This window comes from Tamandua tetradactyla, chromosome 11, assembly GCF_023851605.1.
Source record: "Tamandua tetradactyla isolate mTamTet1 chromosome 11, mTamTet1.pri, whole genome shotgun sequence".
Taxonomy (NCBI): Eukaryota; Metazoa; Chordata; class Mammalia; order Pilosa; family Myrmecophagidae; genus Tamandua; species Tamandua tetradactyla.
The window spans coordinates 47,293,004-47,319,063 of record NC_135337.1 but is presented as its reverse complement, the minus strand read 5'-3'; the positions used below and the strand labels follow the sequence as shown (position 1 = coordinate 47,319,063).

Sequence of the window (26,060 nt, the reverse complement as noted above, 5' to 3'; positions counted from 1 at the left end):
ATCAGCCTTCTTGAACCAAGGTATCTTTCCCTGGATGCCTTAAATTGGACATTTCTATAGACTTGTTTTAATTGGGACATTTTCTCAGCCTTAGAACTGTGAACTTGTAACTTATTAAGTTCCCCTTGTTAAAAGCCATTCCGTTTCTGGTATATTGCATTGTGGCAGGCAGCAAACTAGAACACTCATGCACATAGTAAGTCTTCAAAAAAGTCAGCTGTTATCAGTACTGTTGTTATGAAGATGTAGCCTTTTCTTTAAGGAATAATTTTAGAAAGAGGAACACACCTGAAATGGGAAAAGCAATCCAGGCAAGATATTAGCAAGGCTTTGTTGAGAGTGCTGGTCCCGTTCCAGTTCTAGGAAGATGGATGATAATAATGATATTGCATCTCACATCAAATGATGAAATATGCCAGTATATCCTAATATAGCTGTTCTTTTTTCTCAAAGTACTTCTTAAATATGAATCAATTGAATTCTTTACAACCATCCAAAAAAGTGAAATTATTTGCTGAAAGTTTTAGAGCCAGAATGATGGAGCCCTTGCAGTCAGTCTCCAACAGCTGGTACCGATGGGACGGTATATACTGTCCGCAAGGAGCTTACAATCTATATACAGAGTATGCAGAGGTAAGACTCATGAAACTCTATTAAGAAAAATAGCTACCGTTTATTGAATGCTATCAGAAGTAATATAGTATATTGTTTAAGAGTGTAGACTCTGAGCCAAGCTGCCTGAATTTGATTCTTTATCGCTGCTGCTTATTAGTGTGATCTTGGGCTAGTTACTTAACCTCTCTGTTTACTTATCTATAAAATGTTATGAGGATTAAATGAGTTAATATACGTAATGTACCTTGAACAGTGCTTGGCAATAATGCTATATAAGTGTAAGGCATTAATTGCTATTAGAACTACCACCACTATGGCCTGTTTTAATCCTCATGCCATTTCTATGGGGCTCTTCCAGATAGGCAAGCTGAAGCTTTGAGCAGTTAAAAAACTCACTGAGGTCCCCTGCTGATGGGTTGTAAGTGCTGGGATATTACTCTAGTGCTGTTTGCTCCCAAGCTTGTGCTCTTAATCATCATGTGTTGCTGCCTCCTCCCAGCACAGGCTGCAGTGTGCTATAATGCAGATTTAAGCAAAGTGTGACTCAGCTGAGAGCTAAATTTTGCAAGATTGGGAGTTGGAAGGCTTGGGAAGTGATGCGGGGTAGGGAGAAGTGGTAAGATTGGGAAGGCACTCCTCCAAATACGATGGCAGGGGACCAGTGGATTATGGTAGGTCCCACGAGTACTAAGGACCATGACCCATTCCCAGATTACTCCTTTAGAGGTGCCAGGGCACCTGATAGACTGCTAAAGGGATAGTAAAGCATTTAAAGTGACGACAACTCCTGAGCCCTGGGCTTGGCCTGCAAGTGGACACACTGACTTGGATATAGAGCTTGAGGGTAGGATGATGATGGATCCTGGATGGGGAAGAGAGACTTCCAAAGCAAAACCAAGGCATTTTCTTCCCATACCTACAGAGTGGGATTCAACGTCAGATTCATTTTGACATTTCTTATATCCAGAATTGTGGAGTAAAAACTTAAATTTAAATCCACTACGGAAGCCCAAATGAGTGGTCAGAGAAGAAAAAGAGGTGGGTAGCCAGGACTAAGTGAGTAAGATTCCTAGAGAAGAATGTAGGTGAACCAGACCTAAGAGGATGGGAAGGAAGACTAGGAAGGAACATTTTCTTCTGGAAGTGTTCAGAACAGTGGAGTCTTTTCTTGCAGGGACTATGCAAATCAGGCTGCAAAAGCAGGTCAGTCTTCTATTAAGAGTTTTGAAAACTAGGTGAGGAATCTCAGCTGGTGTTAGTCAGGAATGGGGAATCATTTAGATATTTGAACTGAATGACGTTATGAAGTTGATATTTTTGGGGATTAAGCCTGGAAAATCAGTGTGAGCTATGTTTGATTATAAGCGAAACCATATAGGAACTTCTTGTAAAGAGTCCAGGAATAAATGATAAGAGGCTGGGATTAGGGGCAGCATCGGGAATTTGGGGTAAAGAAAAAAGCCTGAGTGATATTACAAGTGTAGAAGTGGGGGCAGGAGGTAGATTTTTATCTAAAGGGAAGAGGAGAGACGGATCAGAAGGAGCAAGCATCACTCCAAGATTTCTAGGTTGGGAGTCATGGATTATAGTGATGCTACAGTTGGAAATAAAGGAGTTGGGATGTAGAAATGGTTTGGGTAAAAGTCAGGGAGAAGTTCAGTTTTACATACATTTGTATTTATGTATAGATATATTTTATCTGATGTGCCACTGTCTTGTGTGTTTTTGGCAAGATTTAAAGAGCTCCCAATGATGATTTTTTGTTGAGTAGAACATGTCATTTTATCTTTTTATGTAGTAGAGTTTGTTCTAGTCTTCTCATATCTGTGTAGACATTGGTTTGTGGGAGAAGACAGGTGAAGACTGAAGTTCCCTCTTGCAGGGTGTGGTCAAAATGTGGGATGAATACTGAGTATAATTGATAAATGTGTTTTCAATTGAGGACCCAGATATTTATTTGTTTATTTAATTTTGTTAAGTGATCATGTAGTAGATTTATTCATGTATTTAAAAAAATTTATTCATTTAATTTTGAAAATTTTTTTTCGAATTTGCTCCCTTCCTCATCTCTCCATCACACCCTCGTCCAGTAATCTGTAATCTGCTATCTCTGTGAATTTACCATTTCTGGTAAATGCTGATAAGTATCATAACATTTTTGTCCTTGTGTGTCTTCCTTGTCTCACTGAACATGCTATTTTGAGGTTCTTCCATGTTGCAGAACGTCTCATAGCTTCATCTTTCCTCATGGCCAACAACATTCTGTTGTGTATACATACTCATTTTGTTTATCCATTCACTTGCTGATGGACTTTTGTGCTCCATCTTTTGGGTATGGTGAATAATGCTGCCATAAACACGGGTGTTCAAGTAAAAAACAAAAGTAATAAAAGGAACAAATCCTTTGCAACAGTTTTAAATAAAAGATAACCTTTAGGGTTTGATGTGGAGAGGGCAAAAAATGTCAATAGTTAGGACTCAGATATTTAAATATGTATTCTTCTCTACTCTAGTGGTAAACTCTCATTTAAAAAATTATTAAATGCGCATATTGAAAATTTTTTGTTTTAGCTTATTATAACATAAAATTTTTTGTATTAACCATTTAAAGTATATAATTCTATATTAATTACAATGAAAATGTTGTGCTACTATCACCCTACCCATTACAAAAATGTTTTCATTTTCCTAAACAGAAACTCTTTACCTATTAAGCAATAACTCCCTATTTCCCTCTCCCAAGGTCCCCCTAACCTCTAATCTACTCTGTCTATGAATTTGATTATTGTATATATTTCATATAAGTGGAATCAAGTAATATTTGTTCTTGTGTGTCTGGTTTATTTCACTCAACATGATATCTTCAAGGTTCATCCGTATTGTAGCATATATCAGAATTTCATTTCTTTTTATTGCGGAGTAATATTTCATGGTTTGTGTGTAGCATAAATGCTCATATTTTTAAGAAAAGCAAAAATATAAACTTTAATACAGCAGGCTATAATATTAAAAACTTGGTGAGTTGTAGTTCCCAAGACAATTACCCTAAATAGTGACTGGTTTCTTACAATTATACTGTGTTTCAAGGTGCATTTGCAATTAATAATAACCACAGATAGAAGGTAGATAACATTTTTTTTTCCTAAAACCACTTTTAAGTTTTTGTGCTTGAAATAGCAATGTGGGATGAAGGGATTGTGCTGGTTTGAAAGGATGTAGGAACCCTAGAAAAGCCATGTTTTAATCCTAATCCCATTTGTAAAGGCAGCCGTTTCTTCTAATTCCTATTCAGTATTGTATGTTTGAAACTGTAATTAGATCATCTCCCTGCCTTTTGCCATCTTAACCTTCTATGTTCAGGTCTCTGCCTGGATATCATTTTGTAGTAGTATCCAAGAAGTCTCTCCTCAGGATCATGAGATGGAGAATAAAAGCAACCTGAACTTTCTTTACTATCCCTCAGTAAAGATTAATAAATTGATGTCATGACATCTGTCTCTTGTGAATTTAGTTAGTGTGAATCAGTCACTGAGATTCAAGTCAGCTCTGGGGACACTGAAAAAAAAAAGCATTTCTGGGTCTGCAAAGCTGGAGAATCATGGCGCAAACACCCTGCAGCGTCTTATCTTTATTGCCAGCTGGCAACTGTTTTGGTGTTCTCTCGATACTGTGTAACTTGAGAGATGGAAATTGCAGAAATTGATTAGTGAGTTTGGTGAGGTAGTTTGGGTCACCCTACTATGGACAATTAGGGGAGGGGTCTCTATGTTTCTTTTTCTGGGATGGAGTGGCAATCTATCTGGTCACTTGCCTACATTGTATAATGTAACTCTATTAGGGACATTGTCAGATGAGGGATGGAAGACACCACAAAATACACGGAATTATTCTTGTGTTCTCTGGTTCCACATTGGGTCCTTCTTCCTCTTGCCTTTAAATTTTCTCCACCAATAAGGTATAAATTAGAGCGGTCTTCCCTGCGGAGTGCCCCTGTCAGGGCTGGGCTGGAAGCTCAGCTGCTTTGGAGAAGCTGGGAGTAGAGCACCGGAAGAGTCATCTATTGTTTTTGTCCTCCTGTTAAATCGAAGGGGAGAATCAAATTGTTTTGTAGAAAATAAAACCAATATAAAATATAATAAAAAAGAGGTCTTTTGTCCTTGGTATTTGAAGTGACAACTTTCTGCACATCTGAAGAGGAACTTTGCATGTTTTTCATTTTCAGCGAGAAAACCAAGGCAAATTGTTTTGCGGGGGGAGGGAGTGAGAGGAACAGATTTCCCCCTTGCCGGGTTGGAATGTACCAGCAGAAACAAATTACACACTCTAGCAGCAGAAATTTAATAATATGGGCCTGGCCACTGAGCTAAGCATGTTTCATACATTCACCCTTTTAATGCTTAGGAAACAATGTTGTGAATAGGTGTTATCCCCATTTTACAGGAAAGGAAGTGTTTCTCAAGCGCACACAATTTGCAGACAGGAACTGGGGTTTTAATCCAGGCATTGTGATTCCATTTCTATGCTTTTAACAACTACCCTATGGAAAACTACAGAGTCAACCAAAAGATTAGTTTTCTCCTAGGGTAAACCATTAGATATCAACAGTAAGAATGCAATTGAGAAAGTTACTCACAGGCTTTATGGTTCCACATTGGAAAACAACTGAGTATGAAGATTGAAATGACCAGATTTCAGTAGTAGTCATCTCAAGACATTTTGAAAGGGTCAGATAATAAATATGTTTTTGGAGAATTCAGGAAAATAAAAAGCATCTAAACCTTCAGCTGAGATCTAATAAGAAACTTCAGAACAACATTTATCTCAAAGTTTTGAACTCACAGTGCTTGGTTTATTTCCTTTCTGTGACTAAAATACCACTGGCTTTTTTTCCACTCAGGACCTCTAGCCCCAGCAATGTTGCCTCTTTGCTTCAATTTCTGGATGCTCCCAAGGGTGTCTCATGAGCTTAAAAAGTCTGGCCCTGTTAGGAACCCCATTGACATGCTCTGTTTCCTAAGCATTCCATTCTTTCCCTGGACATCCTTGGGCCAGCTCTTGTGCAGTGAGTATTGGTGGATAGAGCCTTGCCCATCTAAGCCGGCCTCCTGTTGAGATTGTGGTCTCTGGCCCTGCTCCATGACAGTCCTGCTCCAGACTGTGGGCCACTAGAGCCTCTGTGGGACTAGAACAAGGCCTTGTTTTGTGCAGAAGCTGAGAGAAAGCCCAGTCTCCCATGGCATCATCCTTCAGAAGTTGGGGATCTAATCCATGTTGCATGTGCTCCTCCTGAGAACAGTGCCTTTGTCCTCTTTTCCTACGGCTCAGGCACTGGCCTTTGGGTGGGACAGGAGACAGACACCTTTCTGTCCTCTCCATTTCCCATCTCTCCACCTGCGCTTCAGGATATAGCAGAAATGGGGAATTGGCCTGTTTATTGAAAGTGTCAGTTAAAATGGGGTATTATAAAGAATGATACATGTGCATATGAACATTTTAGTTTATGACATATCAATGTACATTTTTTTTTTAAACCATTGTTTTGATGTAAAAGGCTTTTCTCCTGGTTGGAATTTGTGAAGTTGGTCTTATATAAACCTCAACCATAATGTGTGTCTGTGGGTTCTATTTCATTTTTTAAAGGTAAGGACTTAAAGATATTTGATAACTGATCTGTGTGAAGTCTTAGCTATTAAAAGATATTTTTCCTACTCTCCTAAAGTCATGTTGCCCACACCTAATTTAATTTTTTTAGTAACTCACCCTTAGTGAGCCTTTCCAAAGTAGTCAACCTAGTTTTTACAGCAATAATAACTCCTTTTTTTTCCCACAGTCATTTCATCATGTATTTTTTAATTAAATTGCATAATTACAATACTAGACACAATTATCATAAAAGGGTTAGGGAACAACCACACTGCCTCTGGGTGATACATAACTCGCTCCAGGGAGCAGCTGGGGCTGTGAGTTCCTGGGCTTCCGGGCAGATAAGCAGTCTACTTCCCAGGAGCCGGCAGCACTGGTGAATCTAGAGAATCAGCTAGCTGGAGGCAGATTGCTAGTGTCTGCTCTACAAATCCCTCTCATAATTTGGCCCCAAGAAAGGTCTCGTGCAGATTCATTTGTGGGAGGTGATTGATTTAGAGCTTGGCCTTGGTAAGACATGCTTAGGCCAGTATCCCAGGAGTAGGACAGACTAAAAATATCCTGTCTTCAAGACAATTTAAAACACTGAACCTGTTTTTTTTTTTTTTTCCCTGCGGATGAACGGGACCAGTCTGCTTGTGTGCATGTGGAAATAGATAGATGTATGCATCTGAATCATCCTTTCGTAGAGAAACATTGCTAATGTTCTCTTAGCAGGGAAAACTGCCTTTCTGAAGGCGGTTCCAGGCCAGAACTTAGAAAGTTTAACTTTTGCTTTGGTGCCCCCGAGTGGTAAGTTTTGAGATGCCGCTCTGGAAGAGAAGATGGCTGACAAATACATAGACTGGAAAAAAAACATACCATTCTTTATACATTTTCCTTTCTAACTACTGGTGTTGCAGATCAGAGCAAGATAAGAGAGAGACATCGTGTATGGAGGCCAGCTGACTTTTCAAGCAGGATAATACTTTTATGAGGTCCTCACATTCCAGACTCTAGGTCCTTAGCTTTGTAAATCTCAAAACCCTTTTATTTTTTTCTGTGCTTCCAGAGTTGTTCAGTTTTCCAGGGCTGTGTCATACTCACCAGAGTCACAAGAGACATGCTCATAATTCAGAATGCCCGTGGATTACTTTAGAATTAGAAATGTATGTGTAATGGTAGACCAAAATGCTGAGCAGTTCATTTTCTATCCTGATGGAAATAGATATGGGAAAATAAGTTATACCAAGTAGATTGTCTGGTGAACTTGCAGTGAGGTGGGGGAGGGAGGAGTTAGATTGTTTCTCTTTTAGTACTATTAAACCGAGACCATCTTCTCACTTCAGAGATGTACAAGTCTCTGGCTGGGGAATATTTGTATGCTGGTTAGTGCAGAATCCTGGACAATGCTGATGACAGACTGACCCAGTCTTTTCCTTTGGACACTCTTGAGAAACTGTGCTGAGCATCTCACTTCCGTTAATGCATTCTCCCCTCAGGCAGGGCGTAGTGTAACTGGCAAGGCCAACGCTGTAGACTTGCCAATAGACTTACCCTCTTAGAGTCCATCTGGTCCCCATGATTAACTGGGTGTTCCCCAAACGCCCCACCCAGCCACTTACAGGTTTTTGTTCAGAGCGGCTGGTCTACTTAATGCATGATAATTTTTTTATAATTTTGCTCTCAGAGAAAAATATGTTTTATGTTTTGGTGATTCTATCCCAAAATATGAGTTAAAATATATAAAATCCTTCGTTACTTTGGAATTGACTCCCAATCACAAAAGGTTATTTGGCTGAAGATGGAAATTATAATATGTTCTTAGTTAAGAGTGCATTCCTGCAGGCTGCTAGGTGCCTGTGTCTTGGGACCTTTGTACAGTTCTCACTAACTACTTGCGTTTACTGTCCTGTTCTGTAACTCCTTAGATATCTCCAGTTCTTTTTTTTTTGCATGGACAGGCACCGGGAATCGAACCCGGGTCCTCGGGCATGGCAGGTAAGCACTCTTACGTGCTGAGCCACCATGGCCTGCCCATATCTCCAGTTCTTGTTGCCATGTCTCTCCTTAACCCAAACTGCTACCATATAAAGTCCTCAGGCAGGTTGAGTCGGGGATATTTGCAAAAATTATAAATTGGTAGCCTGTGGTTGGAATTTGACCCGTAGCTCTCTTTTATTTTGCCAAGATGGTGCTTTTAAAAGTTTGACTTAATTACCAAGATTTAAATATTAAAAAAAATTCATAGGAAATGGAATATCCAGCTTCTTTGCAAACAACATAGATGATCTGGCAATGCAGGGCCTACATTCCCACTGGATAAAACGTAATTGGAGTGGCTTGCATAGGGAACACCCCTTTCCAAATGAACCTCAGTCCCCATCCTACCCTTTCACAAATTTGTTACTATTTGGTATTGTAAGTGGGACTTTTTCCAGCAGCACTGGAAAAACAAAAACAAAAGCAACCCAAGAAGCAAGCATTGGGAAAAGGTGGCTTTTTGTGGACCCTTGCACTCTGTTCTTTTTCCTGCGTTCTATGGGGAATTCCTTCCTTGGAAGCTGCTCCCAGTCTCCTTATCTTTAGGAGCTTGTTTGTCTTGTATGCCCCTCTGAATTTATCTCTTTGCTTCCATGAGGCTGGTGTTGTTGGAGGAAGCTGTGCTGGTTTGAAACTGTCATGTACCCCAGAAAAGCCATGTCTCTAATCCTTATCCAGTATTGCTGAGTGGGATCTTTTTGATTGTTTCCGTGGATATGTGACCCACTCAATTATGGGTGGTAAATTTTGATAGATGGTTTCCATGAAGATGTGTCTCTACCCATTCAAGGTGGGGTTGCTTACTAGAGCTGTTTAAGAGGGAACCATTTCGGTAAAAAGCTTAGTGCTGACAGTGTCCACACAGCCACAGACCTTTAGAGGTGCAGAAGGAATATGCCTCCAGGGAAGTCCTTTGAAACTCCAGCAGATGCCAGCCATGTGCCTTTGCAGCTGGCAGAGGTGCTCCAGACCAATCAACCTTTTTTGAACCAAGGTATCTCAGTCTGGATACCTTAGTTTGGACATTTTTATAGCCTTAGAACAGTAAACTTGCAACTTAATAAATTCCCTTTTTTAAGGCAGTTCTGTTTCTGGTATATTGCATTCTGGCAGCTTTAACAAACTTAAAGAGAAGCTCATGGACTTTGGGGTCACTAAACCTGTATTTCAATCCCAGCTCTGCTTCCAACAAAGTTGTTTCCTTATCTGTACAATGAGATCAATAACTTGCTTCAAAGGTTGGTATGCATATTAAATGGAATTTTGCACGTAACATGCAATCAAGATGTAGGGGCTCAAATATTAGTGCCTCTCTTTCCCTTCTATCAAGACATGATGCTTTTTCTTCTCCATAACCTTGGTAAAGTCTAGCTGATCTACCTCTGCTTTCCTGCCACCTATACCTCTTTCCCCTAATAATAAATGTTTTAATTTTTCTTTTTATATTCTCTTTCTTATAGCTTCTAGTCTTTTCTGTCTGTACATTTCACTATTCCCTTTACTTTATGTAATTAGGGCTTTCTCATAGAGACTCTCATGTAAGTATAATGGATGGCAGGTGAATTTATTTCATTTTGGGAAATTCTGTGAGAAGATGTTTCTTTCATCAAACCTATAATAATTGAGTAAAACTTTTAGATGGAAACTACATTAGATTTTACAACAGTGTGTTGGGATTCTTTCTAAATAAATGCACCTTTTCCCGTCCATTGTGTATCTATAGAAATACAGCCAAGGTCAAAAGCTGGAAAGTCATCAGCAGGAAAAGTTGGTACTGAAAGAGGGACGCTACGACTGAGATCAAAGGGTCCTGCTACCGTGGAAGAAGTGGTATGTTATGTTCATTTGCTTCCCATTTTGCTTGGAAATGTATGGATAATCATGTTTATTAGAATTGGAAATAAAAGTAAAGTCATCAAGTTAAATAAAATTCCATAACTACATTATAATTAAAGCCTTGGTTTCAATTCATTGCCTACTTAACCTATAAGAAAATTATTGAAGGCGTTTAAGAAGAAAATGCAGAAACTAAGAAGGTGAGACGAGATTGTAATATACAGCAATCCTCAGCTACTCTTTTTCTAGAGTCTATAGATATCTGGACTGGTTAAAAATAATCAGCAAACACCTTCTGGGAGCTAAGAAAAAGATCTCAGAGCTACCAGTAGTAGTAAGTATATAAATAAAGGTTTTGCTAATGAAATATTATATTCATGAAGTCCACGGTTCTCAGCCGAAGCATTTGGTAATCATCTTTGACCCTACTCTTTCTTGTCCCACATCCATTTTATCAGCAAGTTCTACCTTGAAAATATACCAGAATCCAACAACTTCTCCCTGCCATTCCCCCTGCCTTCTGATCCAAGGCACTGTCATCTCTTTCCTGGATGTTGCCATCCTCTCCTACTTGGTCTAACTCTTTCAATCTGTGCTCAGCACAGCAGACAGAATGAGGCTTTAAAAGTTCAAGTGAGTTGAGGTTCCTTCTCTGTTCAAATTCCTCCAGTGGCTTCTTGTTTCATTCAGAATAAAAGCTAAAGTCCTGAGAGTTTACCACTCTCCCTCTCCCTCCCTCTCCTTCAGGCATGCTGGCCTCCTCGCTGTCCCCAAACATGCCAGATATATCCCCACCTCATGGTATTTTATTTAAATAATTTGTATTAGCTTCTTTTCAATTCTTTAGACTTAAAAAAGGTGTTAAATTAAGCATTTTTCAGAGGTCACTGAAAAATCACTTAATTACAAGTCTCCACTTAAAAGAGAATCAGTGTAATTTATACAGACCATTGCCACCTTTTTATATTCATAATTATTTTCTTCAAAAGTAGAACAATTTTTTTTTTTACATGGGCAGGCACTGGGAATGGAACCTGGGTCTCTGGCATGGCAGGCGAGAACTCTGCCACTGAGCTACCATTGCCCACAAAAGTAGAACAAATTTTAAGTCTAAAAATGTGTAACCATCTCAGTGACTGCAGCTTTTAGTTAATGAGATTATACTTATTTAATAAGTAAATGTTTAGCAAAGTAGACAAATTCATTTATGCCAAATGAAAATAAATAAATATACAATATTTTAGAGAGGGCCAAGATGGCGGCTTAGTAAGGTACGCGCGTCTTAGTTCCTCCTCCAGAGCAACTACTAGGTGACAAGAAACAGTGCAGAACAGCCCCCGGGGCCACGGCAGGGACCGGACACACAGCATACCCCAATCTGGACTGGCTGGACCAGCTGTGAGACACTGCTGCGGTGAGCTCCACGAGCGGCGCACGCTTCCCCAGGCAGTGGAGACTGGCGGCTGGCGCCCCTCCCTCCCTCCTTCCCGGACCGGCTGAGAGTCTCAGAGAGACAAGTTCCCCAAGCCACGGCGCCGGTGGCCGGCACCCCTCTCTCGCGGGCAGCTTCCCAGACTGACTACGAGTCTTGGATCAGTGAGTTCCCCAAGCCACGGCAGCTGGCGACCGGCACCCCTCCCCCACAGGTGGCTTCCCGGTCTGGTGGCGAGCCTCGGATCAGCGAGCTCCCCAAGCCGTGGCGGCCGGTGGCCGGTGCCGCTCCCCCACAGGCGGCTTCCCAGTCTGGTGGCGAGCCTCGGATCAGCGAGCTACCCAAGCCGCGGTGGCCGGCAGCCGGTGCCCCTCCCCCACAGGCGGCTGCCCGGAGGGAGAGGAGGGAGTCTCCGACAGTGGCAGGGACTGGGTCCAACCAAACACCAATAGTGGCATTAATAAAGGAGCCACAACATCTTTTGCTGGTGGGACCCGCAGACAGACAAGCACCACATACTGGGCAGGATAAAAAAAACAGAGCCCAGAGACTTCACAGGAAAGTCTTTCAACCTGCTGGGTCTCACACTCAGGGAAATCTGATTAAATATCCAGACGCCAGCAAAAAATAACAAATCACACCAGGAAAATTGAAGATATGGCCCAGTCAAAGGAACAAACCAATAGTTCAAATGAGATACAGGAGCTGAGACAACTAATTCTGAATATACAAACAGAAATGGAAAACCTCTTCAAAAACCAAATCAATAAATTGAGGGAGGACATGAAGAAGGCAAGGGATGAACAAAAAGAAGAAATGGAAAGTCTGAAAAAACATATCACAGAACTTATAGGAATGAAAGATACAGTAGAAGAGATGAAAAAAACAATGGAAACCTACAATGGTAGATTTCAAGAGACAGAGGTTAGAATTAGTGAACTGGAGGATGGAACATCTGAAATCCAAAAGAAACAGAAACTATAGGGAAAAGAATGGAAAAATTTGAGCAGGGGCTCAGGGAATTGAATGATAATATGAAGTGCACAAATATACGTGTTGTGGGTGTCCCAGAAGGAGAAGAGAAGAGAAAAGGAGGAGAAAAACTAATGGAAGAAATTATCACTGAAAATTTCCCAACTCTTATGAAAGACCTAAAATTACAGATCCAAGAAGTGCAGCACACCCCAAAGAGAATAGATCCAAATAGGCATTCTCTAAGACACTTGCTAGTTAGAATGTCAGAGGTCAAAGAGATAGAGAGGATCTTGAAAGGAGCAAGAGAAAAACAATCCATCACATACAAGGGAAACCCAATAAGACTATGTGTAGATTTCTCAGCAGAAACCATGGAGGCAAGAAGACAGTGGGATGATATATTTAAATTACTAAAAGAGAAAAACTGCCAACCAAGAATTCTATATCCAGCAAAATTATCCTTCAAAAATGAGAGAGAAATCAAAAACATTTTCAGACAAAAAGTCACTTAGAGAATTTGTGACCAAGAGACCAGCTCTGCAAGAAATACTAAAGGGAGCACTAGAGTCAGACACGAAAAGACAGAAGAGAGAGGTGTGGAGAAGAGTGTAGAAAGAAGGAAAATTAGATATGATATATATAATACAAAAGGCAAAATGGTAGAGGAAAGTATTACCCAAACAGTAATAACACTAAATGTTAATGGAGTGAATTCCCCAATCAAAAGACATAGACTTGCAGAATGGATTAAAAAACAGGATCCTTCTATATGCTGTCTACAGGAAACACATCTTAGACCCAAAGATAAACATAGGTTGAAAGTGAAAGGTTGGGAAAAGATATTTCATGCAAATAACAACCAGAAAAGAGCTGGAGTAGCTATACTAATATCCAACAAATTAGACTTCAAATGTAAAACAGTTAAAAGAGACAAAGAAGGATACTATCTACTAATAAAAGGAACAATTAAACAAGAAGACATAGCAATCATAAATATTTACGCACCGAATCAGAATGCCCCAAATACATGAGGAATACACTACAAATACTGAAAAGGGAAATAGACAGATCTACCATAATAGTTGGAGACTTCAATTCCACACTCTCATCAATGGACAGAACATCTAGACAGAGGATCAATAAAGAAACAGATAATTTGAATACTACTATAAATGAGCTAGACTTAACAGACATTTATAGGACATTACACCCCACAACAGCAGGATACACCTTTTTCTCAAGTGCTAATGGATCATTCTCAAAGATAGACCATATGCTGGGTCACAAAGCAAACCTCAACAAATTTAAAAAGATTGAAATCATACACAACACTTTCTCAGATCATAAAGGAATGAAGTTGGAAATCAGCAATAGGCAGAGTGCCAGAAAATTCACAAATACATGGAGGCTCAACAACACACTCTTAAACAACGAGTGGGTCAAGGAAGAAATTACAAGAGAAATTAGTAAATATCTCGAGGCGAATGAAAATGAAAACACAACATATCAAAACCTATGGGACGCGGCAAAGGCAGTGCTAAGAGGGAAATTTATTGCCCTAAATGCCTATATCAGAAAAGAAGAAAGGGCAAAAATTCGGGAATTAACTGTCCACTTGGAAGAACTGGAGAAAGAACAGCAAACTAACCCCAAAGCAAGCAAAAGGAAAGAAATAACAGATTAGAGCAGAAATAAATGAAATTGAGAACATGAAAACAATAGAGAAAATCAATAAGACCAGAAGTTGGTTCTATGAGAAAATCAACAAGATTGATGGGCCCTTAGCAAGATTGACAAAAAGAAGAAGAGATAGGACGCAAATAAATAGGATCAGTAATGGAAGACGAGACATAACCACTGACCTCACAGAAATAAAGGAGGTAATAACAGGATACTATGAACAACTCTATGCTAATAAATACAACAATGTAGATGAAATGGACAAGTTCCTAGAAAGGCATGAACAACCAAGTTTGACTCAAGAAGAAATAGATGACCTCAACAAACTAATCACAAGTAAAGAAATTGAATCAGTCATTCAAAAGCTTCCCAAAAAGAAAAGTCCAGGACCAGACGGCTTCACATGTGATTTCTACCAAACATTTCAGAAAGAATTAGTACCAACCCTGCTCAAACTCTTCAAAAAAATTGAAGTGGAGGGAAAGCTACCTAATTCATTCTATGAAGCCAACATCACCCTCATACCAAAACCAGGCAAAGATATTACAAAAAAAGAAAACTACAGACCAATCTCTCTAATGAATATAGATGCAAAAATCCTCAACAAAATTCTAGCAAATCGAATCCAGCAACACATTAAAAGACTTATACATCATGACCAAGTAGGATTCATCCCAGGTATGCAAGGATGGTTCAACATAAGAAAATCAATTAATGTAATACACCATATCAACAAATCAAAGCAGAAAAATCACATGATCATCTCAATTGATGCAGAGAAGGCATTTGACAAGATTCAACATCCTTTCCTGTGGAAAACACTTCAAAGGATAGGAATACAAGGGAACCTCCTTAAAATGATAGAGGGAATATATGAAAAACCCACAGCTAATATCATCCTCAATGGGAAAAAATTGAAAACTTTCCCCCTAAGATCAGGAACAAGACAAGGATGTCCATTATCACCACTGTTATTCAACATCATGTTGGAGGTTCTAGCCAGAGCAATTAGACAAGAAAAAGAAATACAAGGCATCAAAATTGGAAAGGAAGAAGCAAAACTATCACTGTTTGCAGATGATATGATACTATACGTCAAAAACCCTGAAAAATCCACAGCAAAACTACTAGAGCTAATAAATGAGTACAGCAAAGTAGCAGGTTACAAGATCAACATTCAAAAATCTGTAGTGTTTCTATACACTAGCAATGAACAAGCTGAGGGGGAAATCAAGAAACGAATTCCATTTACAATTGCAACTAAAAGAATAAAATACTTAGGAATAAATTTAACTAAAGAGACAAAAGACCTATACAAAGAGAACTACAAAAAACTGTTAAAAGAAATCACAGAAGACCTAAATAGATGGAAGGGCATACCGTGTTCATGGATTGGAAGACTAAATATAGTTAAGATGTCAATCCTACCTAAATTGATTTACAGATTCAATGCAATACCAATCAAAATCCCAACAACTTATTTTTCAGAAATAGAAAAACCAATAAGCAAATTTATCTGGAAGGGCAGGGTGCCCTGAATTGCTAAAAGTATCTTGAGGAAAAAAAACAAAGCTGGAGGTCTCACGCTGCCTGACTTTAAGGCATGTTATGAAGTCACAGTGATCAAAACAGCATGGTATTGGCATAAAGATAGATATATTGACCAATGGAATCGGATAGAGTGCTCAGATATAGACCCTCTCATCTATGACATTTGATCTTTGATAAGGTAGTCAAGCCAACTCACCTGGGACAGAACAGTCTCTTCAATAAATGGTGCCTTGAGAACTGGATATCCATATGCAAAACAATGAAAGAGGACCCGTATCTCACACCCTATACAAAAGTTAACTCAAAATGAATCAAAGATCTAAACATTAGGTCTAAGACCATAAAACAGTTAGAGGAAAATGTAGGGAGATATCTTATGAATCTTACAATTGGAGGCAGTTTTATGGACCTTACACCTAAAGCAAGAGCACTGAAGAAGGAAATAAATAAATGGGAGCTCCTCAAGATTAAACACTTTTATGCATCAAAGAACTTCATCAAGAAAGTAGAAAGACAGCCTACACAATGGGAGACAATATTTGGAAATGACATATCAGATAAAGGTCTAGTATCCAGAATTTATAAAGAGATTGTCCAACTCAACAACAAAAAGACAGCCAACCCAATTACAAAAGGGGAAAAAGACTTGAACAGACACCTCTCAGAAGAGGAAATACAAATGGCCAAAAGGCATATGAAGAGATGCTCAATGTCCCTGGCCATTAGAGAAATGCAAATCAAAACCACAATGAGATATCATCTCACACCCACCAGAATGGCCATTATCAACAAAACAGAAAATGACAAGTGCTGGAGAGGATGTGGAGAAGAGGCACACTTATCCACTGTTGGTGGGAATGTCAAATGGTGCAACCACTGTGGAAGGCAGTTTGGCGGTTCCTCAAAAAGCTGAATATAGAATTGCCATACGACCCAGCAATACCATTGCTAGGTATCTGCTCAGAAGACTTAAGGGCAAAGACACAAATGGACATTTGCACACCAATGTTTACAGCAGCGTTATTTACAATTGCAAAGAGACGGAACAGCCAAAATGTCCATCAACAGACGAGTGGCTAAATAAACTGTGGTATATACATACGATGGAATATTATGCAGCTTTAAGACAGAATAAACTTATGAAGCATGTAATAACATGGATGGACCTAGAGAACATTATGCTGAGTGAGACTAGCCAAAAACTAAAGGACAAATACTGTATGGTCCCATTGATGTGAACCGACATTAGAGAATAAACTTGGAATATGTCATTGGTAACAGAGACCTTCAGGAGATACAAATAGGGTAAGATAGTGGGTGATTGGAGCTGAAGGGATACAGACTGTGCAACAAGACTGGATACAAAAACTCAGAAATGGACAGCACAATACTACCTAATTGTAATGTAATTATGTTAAAACACTAAATGAAGCTGCATCTGAGGTATAGTTTTTTTTTAATTTTTAATTTTTAATTAATTTATTTTTATTTATTTTTATTTTTTCCTCTCTATTATTGTTTTCTTTTTCTGCTGTCTTTCTATTTCTTTTTCTAAATCGATGCAAATGTACTAAGAAATGATGAATATGCATCTATGTGATGATATCAAGAATTACTGATTGTATATGTAGAATGGAATGATTTCTAAATGTTGTGTTAGTTAATTTTTTTAATTAATAAAAAAAATATATATATACAATAGTTTTACAATACAGTGAGACAGTTTAAGGCTAAGTGCTCTTTTCAAAGATCAGTCCATTTGGATTGGTTAACCCACTAAACTATCACCTTTGAATAAGAAAAGATAACATTTAAAAGGGAAAATAATAGTTTGAAGTAAAAGTGAGTCTCCTCCTCATTACCATAAAACAGAATATTTTTTAAATGTTGTTTTGAAAAGTGAGAAAAACCACTGCACACCTTAACTAAACAAACAAGATTTTAATTAAACCCAACCTGTTCAAGTATGCATAGACCTAAGATGAATTGATGCAGATTTTTGAAAATTATAACTATTCACATAAGTAGCTTACACATAAGTAATTGTGTGTCTTATTAATGAGAATCTTTCTGCTTGGTGTTCTTTGCTAATAATATATACCTCCTATCTCAACAGAAATGTGGTCATAATTTCAGGATACATAATATATAACAGAAGATCATTTTAATCAATCATTTCTCCTAAAGGGGGAAAGGAGACTTAAGGCAAAACCACAAAGAGAAACAAATTTTACTACTATGATCAGACTATGAAGTCTGATCATAGTAGTAAAAATCTCAAAGTAGATAATGTGTGACTTTATGTAATCTTTAAAATAGCAGACTGCCTAATTTATCCAGACAATAGGGAAAGCAGGATGAAACGGGATAAGAACTGGGACTAAATAGACTAAAGGTAAAGAAGACAATCAACTAAATATAAAGATAAAGAAAGACTATTCTTTCTCAGTGCAGGGACAATTGAAAAAATGGAGAAGCTCATCCCTTATTATGTCTCACTAACATTACCAGTAAAAATGGGAAGAAATTTAGGTAAAACTATACTTCCACCTTATGACTAAAGGGCAATAAATTTAAACAAATTTTTTTAACTATAAAAATCATTTTACATCCTAAAGGAATGCTCTGAGAAGGGAGAAAGCAGGTAGTTATTTTAAGCTCAAGGTAAATTGAATCTTTATGTTTGCTGTGGTGGTTTAAAGCTGTATGTATCTCAGAAAGCCATGTTCTTAAATTTAATCCATTTCCGTGGGTGCGGACCCATTATAAGTAAGACTTTTGAAGAGGTTACTTCAGTTAAAGTAGGCCCACCTCATTCAGGATGGATGTTAAACCTCTTACTGAAGTCATTTATAAATGGGATGAAGAGAGGGAGAGGAAAGGAAAGAGGAGGAGATGGGAGGGAAAGAGAGGGGAGAGGAGGATAGTGGGGAGGAAAGGGGAGAGGGCTGAGGAGCGTGGGACAATGGAGAGAGAAGAAGAGAGGAGAGGGAAGAGTGGAGAAGAGAGAGAAGACAGAAGAGAAGAAGAAAGGATAGAGAGAAGAGAAAGAGAGAAAGCCATGGAAATAAGAAACTGAAAGCAATAAAACCCAGAAGAGAAGATAGAGACCAGCAGATGCCACCATGTGCCTTGCATGTGACAGAGGAATCAAGGATCACTGACAGCCAGTCTCCGGAAAGAAGGCATCACCTTGATGATGTCTTGATTTGAATATTTTTCTCTGCCTCAAAAATGTCAGCTAATAGATTCCTCTTGTTAAGCCAACCCAGTTCATGGTTTCTGCTTTCTGCAGTCTAGGAAACTAAAACACTCATATAATAACTTTCTGTATCTTTTTGATACAGAAACATTTCCTCTTTAATTGGCCAAAATGCCATGCCAAAGGATAAAAGAAATCTCACCTATACCACAGAGGAATAAACAAAGGCAGAGAAAAGATTACGTATTTATAAGATAATGTTACCACGAAATTGGGAACAGAGTCTAACCTGTTCCTCTCTATAATAAATTTTAATAAATAACAATGAAAGGATTAAGTACTAAACTTGGTCTTTCTTATCTTCAATACAAATTAGGGTGGAAAGATAGTCACTTGACCAAAAACATTTATATTAAACTTTCAGAATCCTTATTCTAGGAATTTGTTAAGTTCCACTTTTCATTTTTTAATTACTGTGCTAATTTATACAGGACACTACCCTTTGCTATACAACATTAAAATTACCATTAAACTTTTGCATAAGGGTCATCTAAAGGAGTTTTTTTCTCCTAATATACAAGTAATTAAACACTTCTGCAGAGACTTATATGAATATGGAGCTACACAGATACCCAAAGCTGAAGTATCTGGCTGCTTATAGTTCTCAGCAAGATCATAAGGTGCTAAAAAAAATTCTTTGACCTTTTCAAACAAAGTCTTCATTAACATCCAGTATTATTAATATAGGTACCTCTTGTAAATAATCAGTGCTGTTCTTCGGTGTTCTATGCAGTAACCAGTTTATGTGCTTATAGAGAAGCATCTCTAAATAGTCAAGAGGAATACCCCGCTCTTCATTTCTTCCCTGTAAATATATTCTATTCAAGCATGTCTCCGAATTGGCTTGGAGGTAAATAATTCCCTTCAATTCCAGGCTTTGGCCAAATTGGTTATTCATTCAGTCATACTAGTCTTGATTAATTGTCCATTCTATTTTGTTCATGTCATCAGAGTCATACAAATTAGATGTAAAAATATACCTGTCACTATACACAGATTGTTTAAAATATAATACAGATTTCTTTGCACCTTTGAGCTTGCTGTTGAGAGACAAGCTGGAGCTTTTATTAGACTAAGGCACACTTATGACTGGAATGTAAAAGACAGTGGTTCAAGGGGATGCGAGGGTAGTTCAGCTGTAGAATTCTTGCCTGCCATGCGGGAGATCCGGGTGCGATTCCCGGAACATGCATGTCTCAAACCAACCAACCAACCAGCAAACAAAAATTCAACAAATGGTGCTGCAATAACGGGACACTCACATGGAAAAAGAATTAAATGTGACTCCGGCCATATAGCATACAAAAAAACACGACACAATGGTTCAGGTTTCTTTTGATGAGGGTCACCTCAGAGCTGGTCACAGAAGACGGACAACTTTTCTTGGGCAGGGTGACAATCTGTCTTTATTTTGTGTCTCCGAGTGTGCTGGGCAGGTGGCTGCAGTGTGCATGCTGGGGCTTGTGTGGGCCCCCTACACCTGGGCTGACCTGCAGGATCCCTCCTGCCAGCTGTTAGTTCAGGAGTTGGAAGGCCCCACCTCAAGGTCTTTGTACCTGCATTACCTCTACCTGAATGCTTCTGCATAGCTTGCTCCCTCTCTTCAGGTTTCTGTTCAAATATCACCTTATCTAAAAGTCTTCTCCAAATATCACCTTATCTAAAAGTCTCCTTCCCCGCTGCTCTGCTCAACCTTCTTTACCCTTCATTTTCTTCAAAGCACTAAACAAACACTGTATGACTTATATCTTTACTTGTTGACTTTTTGTCTGTTGTCTAGCTCCTTTGCTCACGTACTTTGTTCACTTCTATATTCCCAGCACGTAGAATAGTACTTGGCACATTGAAGGAACTCAAATCTCTGCTGAATGGATGAATTAATAAGTGATTCATTTTAGCTTGAGAAGATCAAGGATTGCCTGGTTGATTGGCTGTGTCTAAAGATCGATATTTAGAGATCTCCAGGAGAAGAAGAGACCAATAGAAAGAAAAAGTAGAAGAAGAGAACAGCAGAGGCTAAGGGCGGCAGTGGTAAGGATTAGAAATGAAGGATTACAGTGAAGACAGCACTGTCGGTGCTTCTGTAAGGGTGGGGAGGTCGGACAGGCGCGAGGCTCAGAAGCTCCTGAAGGCAGAGGCACAGGCATTAGACATTTCTAGGTTTTTTTTGTGAGCATTCTACTTGGATTCCCTGTGTTTGAAGAGCAATGGAGCAATAGGTGAAAGGTTAGGGAGCTATTTTCAACAGAGCTTGTTGGGTGACAAAAATCCAGGATCAGCCATGGAGTGGTTGGTTGCAGCAGAGAATCTAGGACTCAAGGAATGAGGCAAAGGTTGTCCTTATGAATGGTTCACCCAGGTTGATGTCAATTTTGGGGAACCTAGAGGAAGATTCTGAATCAGCTGCATTGGTCCTGGTTAAGTGAAAGGATTGATCTGGAGGTGTATTAGTTAGGGTTCTCTAGAGAAACAGAATCAACAGGGAACACTCGCAAATATAAAATTTATTAAAGTGTCTCACGTGACCGCGGGAGCGCAGAATTCAAAATCCGCAGGGCAGGCTGTGAAACCGACGATTCTGATGGAGGGTCTGGACGAACTCCACAGGAGAGGCTTGCCAGCCGAAACAGAAAGAGCCTTTCTCTTCTGAATCCTCCTTAAAATGCTTCCAGTGATTTGATTAAGCATCATTCATTAGAGAAGACATGTCCCTTGGCTGATTACAAATGGAATCAGCTGTGGATGCAGCTGACATGATCATGATTTAATTCTATGAAAAGTCCTCATGGCAACAGACAGGCCAGCACTTGCCCAAGCAGACAAACAGGTACCACCACTTGTCCAAGTTGATACATGAACCTGACCATGACAGGAGGTAAATGGCAACTGAAGGATCTGGTAAAGACAAAAGCGTTTTGTAAATGCTTCTGGTCATTTCAGGTTTTTATTTTTCCAGCAGCCTGCACACTGCCTGGCTTATTGCTGAATGCTAGCAAATGTTTATTGAACAAATGAATAAATTTCAGCCGCAGAGAAGAATTTGTAAGATGGAAGAATAGGGAGATGGAACTAACAGTGGGAAGCTAGGAAAATGCCAGCTCCGCCTTCCCCTTGAGGCTGTGAGGAAAGTGGAAGACCTTAAAACAACTTGCAAAGAAAGCCACATCTGTAGGAAAAACCTCCTGTCACTTCAGGAGGAGTGTAATCATGTAATAGTTAACACCATCAACAAATATTTGTTAAACACCTGTTGTATATAAGACGCTGGGATGCAGAAGAGTGGTTTAAGGTCTGTCTGGAGAGATGAAAAGATTCATTCAAAGGTAAACAACTAAAATCCATTCTTAATTGCTTAGGCTGTTTCATTAAATAGGGCAATTAAAAATAACTCAGAATGAAAGGAAAAATTTAGTTTGGTGCTAATATTAAATTTGACATAAACTACTTCCAATCTAATTTCAATACCAAAGGATTTATAGGATTTGAAACAAATCACCCCTTTATCACGTCGCACAAATGCTGAGAACTGTGAGAGATACTCTGCTTCATCCCTTGCAATTTATTCAGTATGAGTTTGTAGATGCAGGCACAGTCCAGACGCTGGTGATACCCAGATGAGTAAGATGCTTTCTTCTCTGAAGAGTAGGAGGACTGTAAAGCAACTGTTACAAACCGGTGGGATAAAGGGTTACTCAAAGTATGTGCAGGATGCACTCTTGTCACAAAGGAGGGATTGATCAGTTGCTGGCAGGGGTCAGGGGAGGAGGAGGTCGGGGAGGGGGCAGTTTCCCTCCAAAAGAAAGGTTGTGTTCACTAAAGAGGGGAGGAGGATTCTGGACATGAAACTGCTGGGCTTGGGAACTTTGGAAGTTGTGCGTGAGATTGAGTGTTGGGTGCTGAAGGTTCTGGGTAAGGTTGATGGGGCTGGAGTTAGAGGCTGGGGTCGTAGTTTGAAGGGTCTTGTGGATAACGTGAAGCCTCCTAAAGACTGTGAGGGGAGCCACGTGCTTGGCTGTGTATTTCAGGAAAATGCTTCAGTTCTCGGGCGGTGGGTTGTTGAGCAGGGTGGATTGGAGAGGATGAAGATGACAGGAAGGGAGACAAATTAGGAAACTTCTGCACATGAGAAAAGGTGAGGGCTGAGCCCAAGCAATCAGAATGTGGATTGAGACAAGGTGATAAGATAAAAAATTGGTGGCTAGTTATATATAAGGAGTAACCGTACTTGTTCTTAGGGTGAATTTACAATCTAGTTGGATAGATACGAAGGTAAAATGTCTAGTTTACTTTGCCTAACTATTGCTTTACGTGGGCAATTCAAAATAAACTGGCATGAAGGTGAGTGCTGTCATTTTTAAGGCTTAGCTCATGCAAATAAAAATAGAAGGAAGTTGAGCTAATGTCTTCAGTGAAATAAAAAATAAATATTTATTTGCCATCAAATGCATGATTTTAATAAGTTTTGAGAACGCAAAGCAACATATGTCTACGATAGTGTTAAAAGTAGTAAGAAGATGCAAATGTTCCAAGAAATGATCATGATGATGAATATGCAACTATGTGATGATGTTGTGAATTATTGATTATATATGTAGAACGGAATGATCAAAATAGGAATGTTTGCGTTTGTTATGTGTTTTTTGGTATTTAAAAAAAAAAGTAACAAGAAATTTCTTAGATTCTACTAATGAATTCTACATTCCCCCCCATTGTCACCTGTCAGCCTTTGGGCAATTTTTTTTTTTTTTCAGTTATGAAGCCATTTAAAACTCAGTGTCAAAATGAACTGAATAGGCAGTGCGATGGTGGCTCAGTGGCAGAGTTCTTACCTGCCATGCCCGAAACCCGGGTTCACTTCCTGGTGCCTGCCTGCTCATGCAGAAAAAAGAAAAAAAAGAACTGAATATAGAACCAGACTTTACCAAATATTAAACCAGGATTTTAAAAGAATAATAAAAATGTGTTCATTATGTTTCTCACTAAAATAATTATTTTTACATTTTTTTAGGAAGAACAAAAATGTTTTGGTACCAATAATGCATAAAAATAAAAATTATTTAAAAATATTATTGCATCCCTGTCTTTGTAAAATTTCTATTTTTGTTTATAACGTATGCAAAATATTAATATGATAATGCAGGTGTGTAATTTTTTAAAAATACAATTAAATAAAAAAGTAAATAACGTAAAGTGTATATATTCAGAAGTGATTTACTCTTGGGGTGAGCCATTGAAATGTTTAGAGATTGGCCTGAGCTGTAAAGACGAAAGCCCTCCCATGGCATAGAGGATTTCTCATCATCTAGTCATGTCTGGCACTATGCTTTCCAGTCACATCTAGTCCTGTCTGGCATTATGCTCTCCAATCATTCCTGACACTATGTTTTTGCAGTCCCTATAGCACATCATAATCTTTTATCAGACTCTGGGATCTTGCGTGGACTTTGTGTATCTATTGCTTTCAACCTGAAGTGCCCTCACCTGCTTACCTGTTCATCTTTGAAAACACACTTCTTAGGTCATCTTCTCTCTGAAGCCTTCCCTGGCCTTTAAAGATTTTTTTTATTTCCTCTCCCCATGATGCTGCTGTACTCTTTTCATCCTTTTAAAATCCTTTTTATTATTGTTACATAATTATTTATTTCCACATCTGTCTGCCCTGATTGTTAGCTACTTGGGGCTGTGTCCCCTGATTTTTCAAGTTTGAATCAGTAACACTTAACACTGATACTAAATATATGTTTACTATATTGATTTGTATTGAGTTACAGAATACATTCTAGATACATTTCCATTAAATGTTTCTTTTAAGTGCTGAAGTATACAACGATAGATTAGATCCACATCTAATTATCCCATATGTGTGCCTTGACGTTCAAGAGATTTCATTATAAAAATGTAAAATCTTATTTCTCTCTTCTTTGATAAAGCCCTCTGAAACCGAAGCAAAAGCAATTAAAAAGATTGATGATCTTCTTGAATTATACATGGGAATTCGAGATATTGATTTAGGTAAGAATTTACTATTAAAAAGTCTTTCATTCAGTAATTTGATGGAACTTAATGCTTAAGTCTTATTTGCATTTATAACCAGTTATACTTTTCAAGATAAAAAGTATTTGTGGAGTGATGAAAAGAATAGTGAAAATGAAGATGATAAAGTATGGTGAAAAGAAGACCTGCCTCTTCTAGAAGAAGACCTTCCAGCTGTGGGGCCTTAGAGCCAAGTTAACTTTCCTAAATTTTGATTTGTATCCTATAAAATGCAAATAATAACCTCTCCTTCATAGGTTTATTTTGTGGGTTAAAAATTATATCTATGTAACATATTTTATAAATGATACATATGAAATTTGTTGCTATTACTGGATGCATTAAATTTAAATTATTGAATTGCATATTTATTAAGGTATTAGAATCATGCACTGTTTGATAGAATTACTGAAACTTTATGGATGATGAATCATAAATATGAAGAGGAAGAACACATTTGTGTACGTCTTATGTCATCTTTAAGATTCAAGGTCTTGATTTATCAAATAAGACTCTCTCAGTCACAAATGACCAAAAAGCCAAATCCCAACCGGCTTAAGGATAAAAACGAACCAATTTATTGGTTCATATAACTGAAAGGTCCAGAGGTAGATCCTGGCTTCAAGAATGGCTGAATTGGGCAGGCCACGGTGGCTCAGCAGGGAAGAATGCTCGCCTGCCATGCCGGAGGACCTGGTTTCGATTGCCGGTGCCTGCCCATGTAAAAAAAAAAAAAAAAAGAATGGCTGGATTGAGTCCCCATGTTGTCTTCAGGATGCAGTTTCTCTTCTCTCAATTCTGGCTTCATTTCATCCCCCCGAAGTGTCCCTGGCAGCTTCAGGCTCCTCCCTCACGGAGGCAAAATGACAGCCACGGCTCCAGTGTTTACATCCTTTTGTCTTCTTCCAAGTCATTCAAACACACTCCCAGGGCTGTCTGGGGTCAGCCTATTTGGCTTAATGGAACCCATCACTGAGGCCAGCAGGATGATTAGGTTGCGGTCACATGTTC

At 38.8% G+C, this 26,060-nt stretch overlaps 1 protein-coding gene across 1 annotated transcript in view; it reads left to right on the top strand.

Moving 5' to 3' along the window:
• GIPC2 (GIPC PDZ domain containing family member 2) overlaps positions 1-26,060 on the top strand; it is a 95,580-nt gene that overhangs the window by 54,212 nt on the left and 15,308 nt on the right. The window contains exons 4-5 of the mRNA XM_077120526.1: positions 10,004-10,110; positions 24,947-25,028. Coding sequence (XP_076976641.1) covers positions 10,004-10,110; positions 24,947-25,028 — 189 coding nt within the window. The remainder of the gene's footprint in view (positions 1-10,003; positions 10,111-24,946; positions 25,029-26,060) is intronic.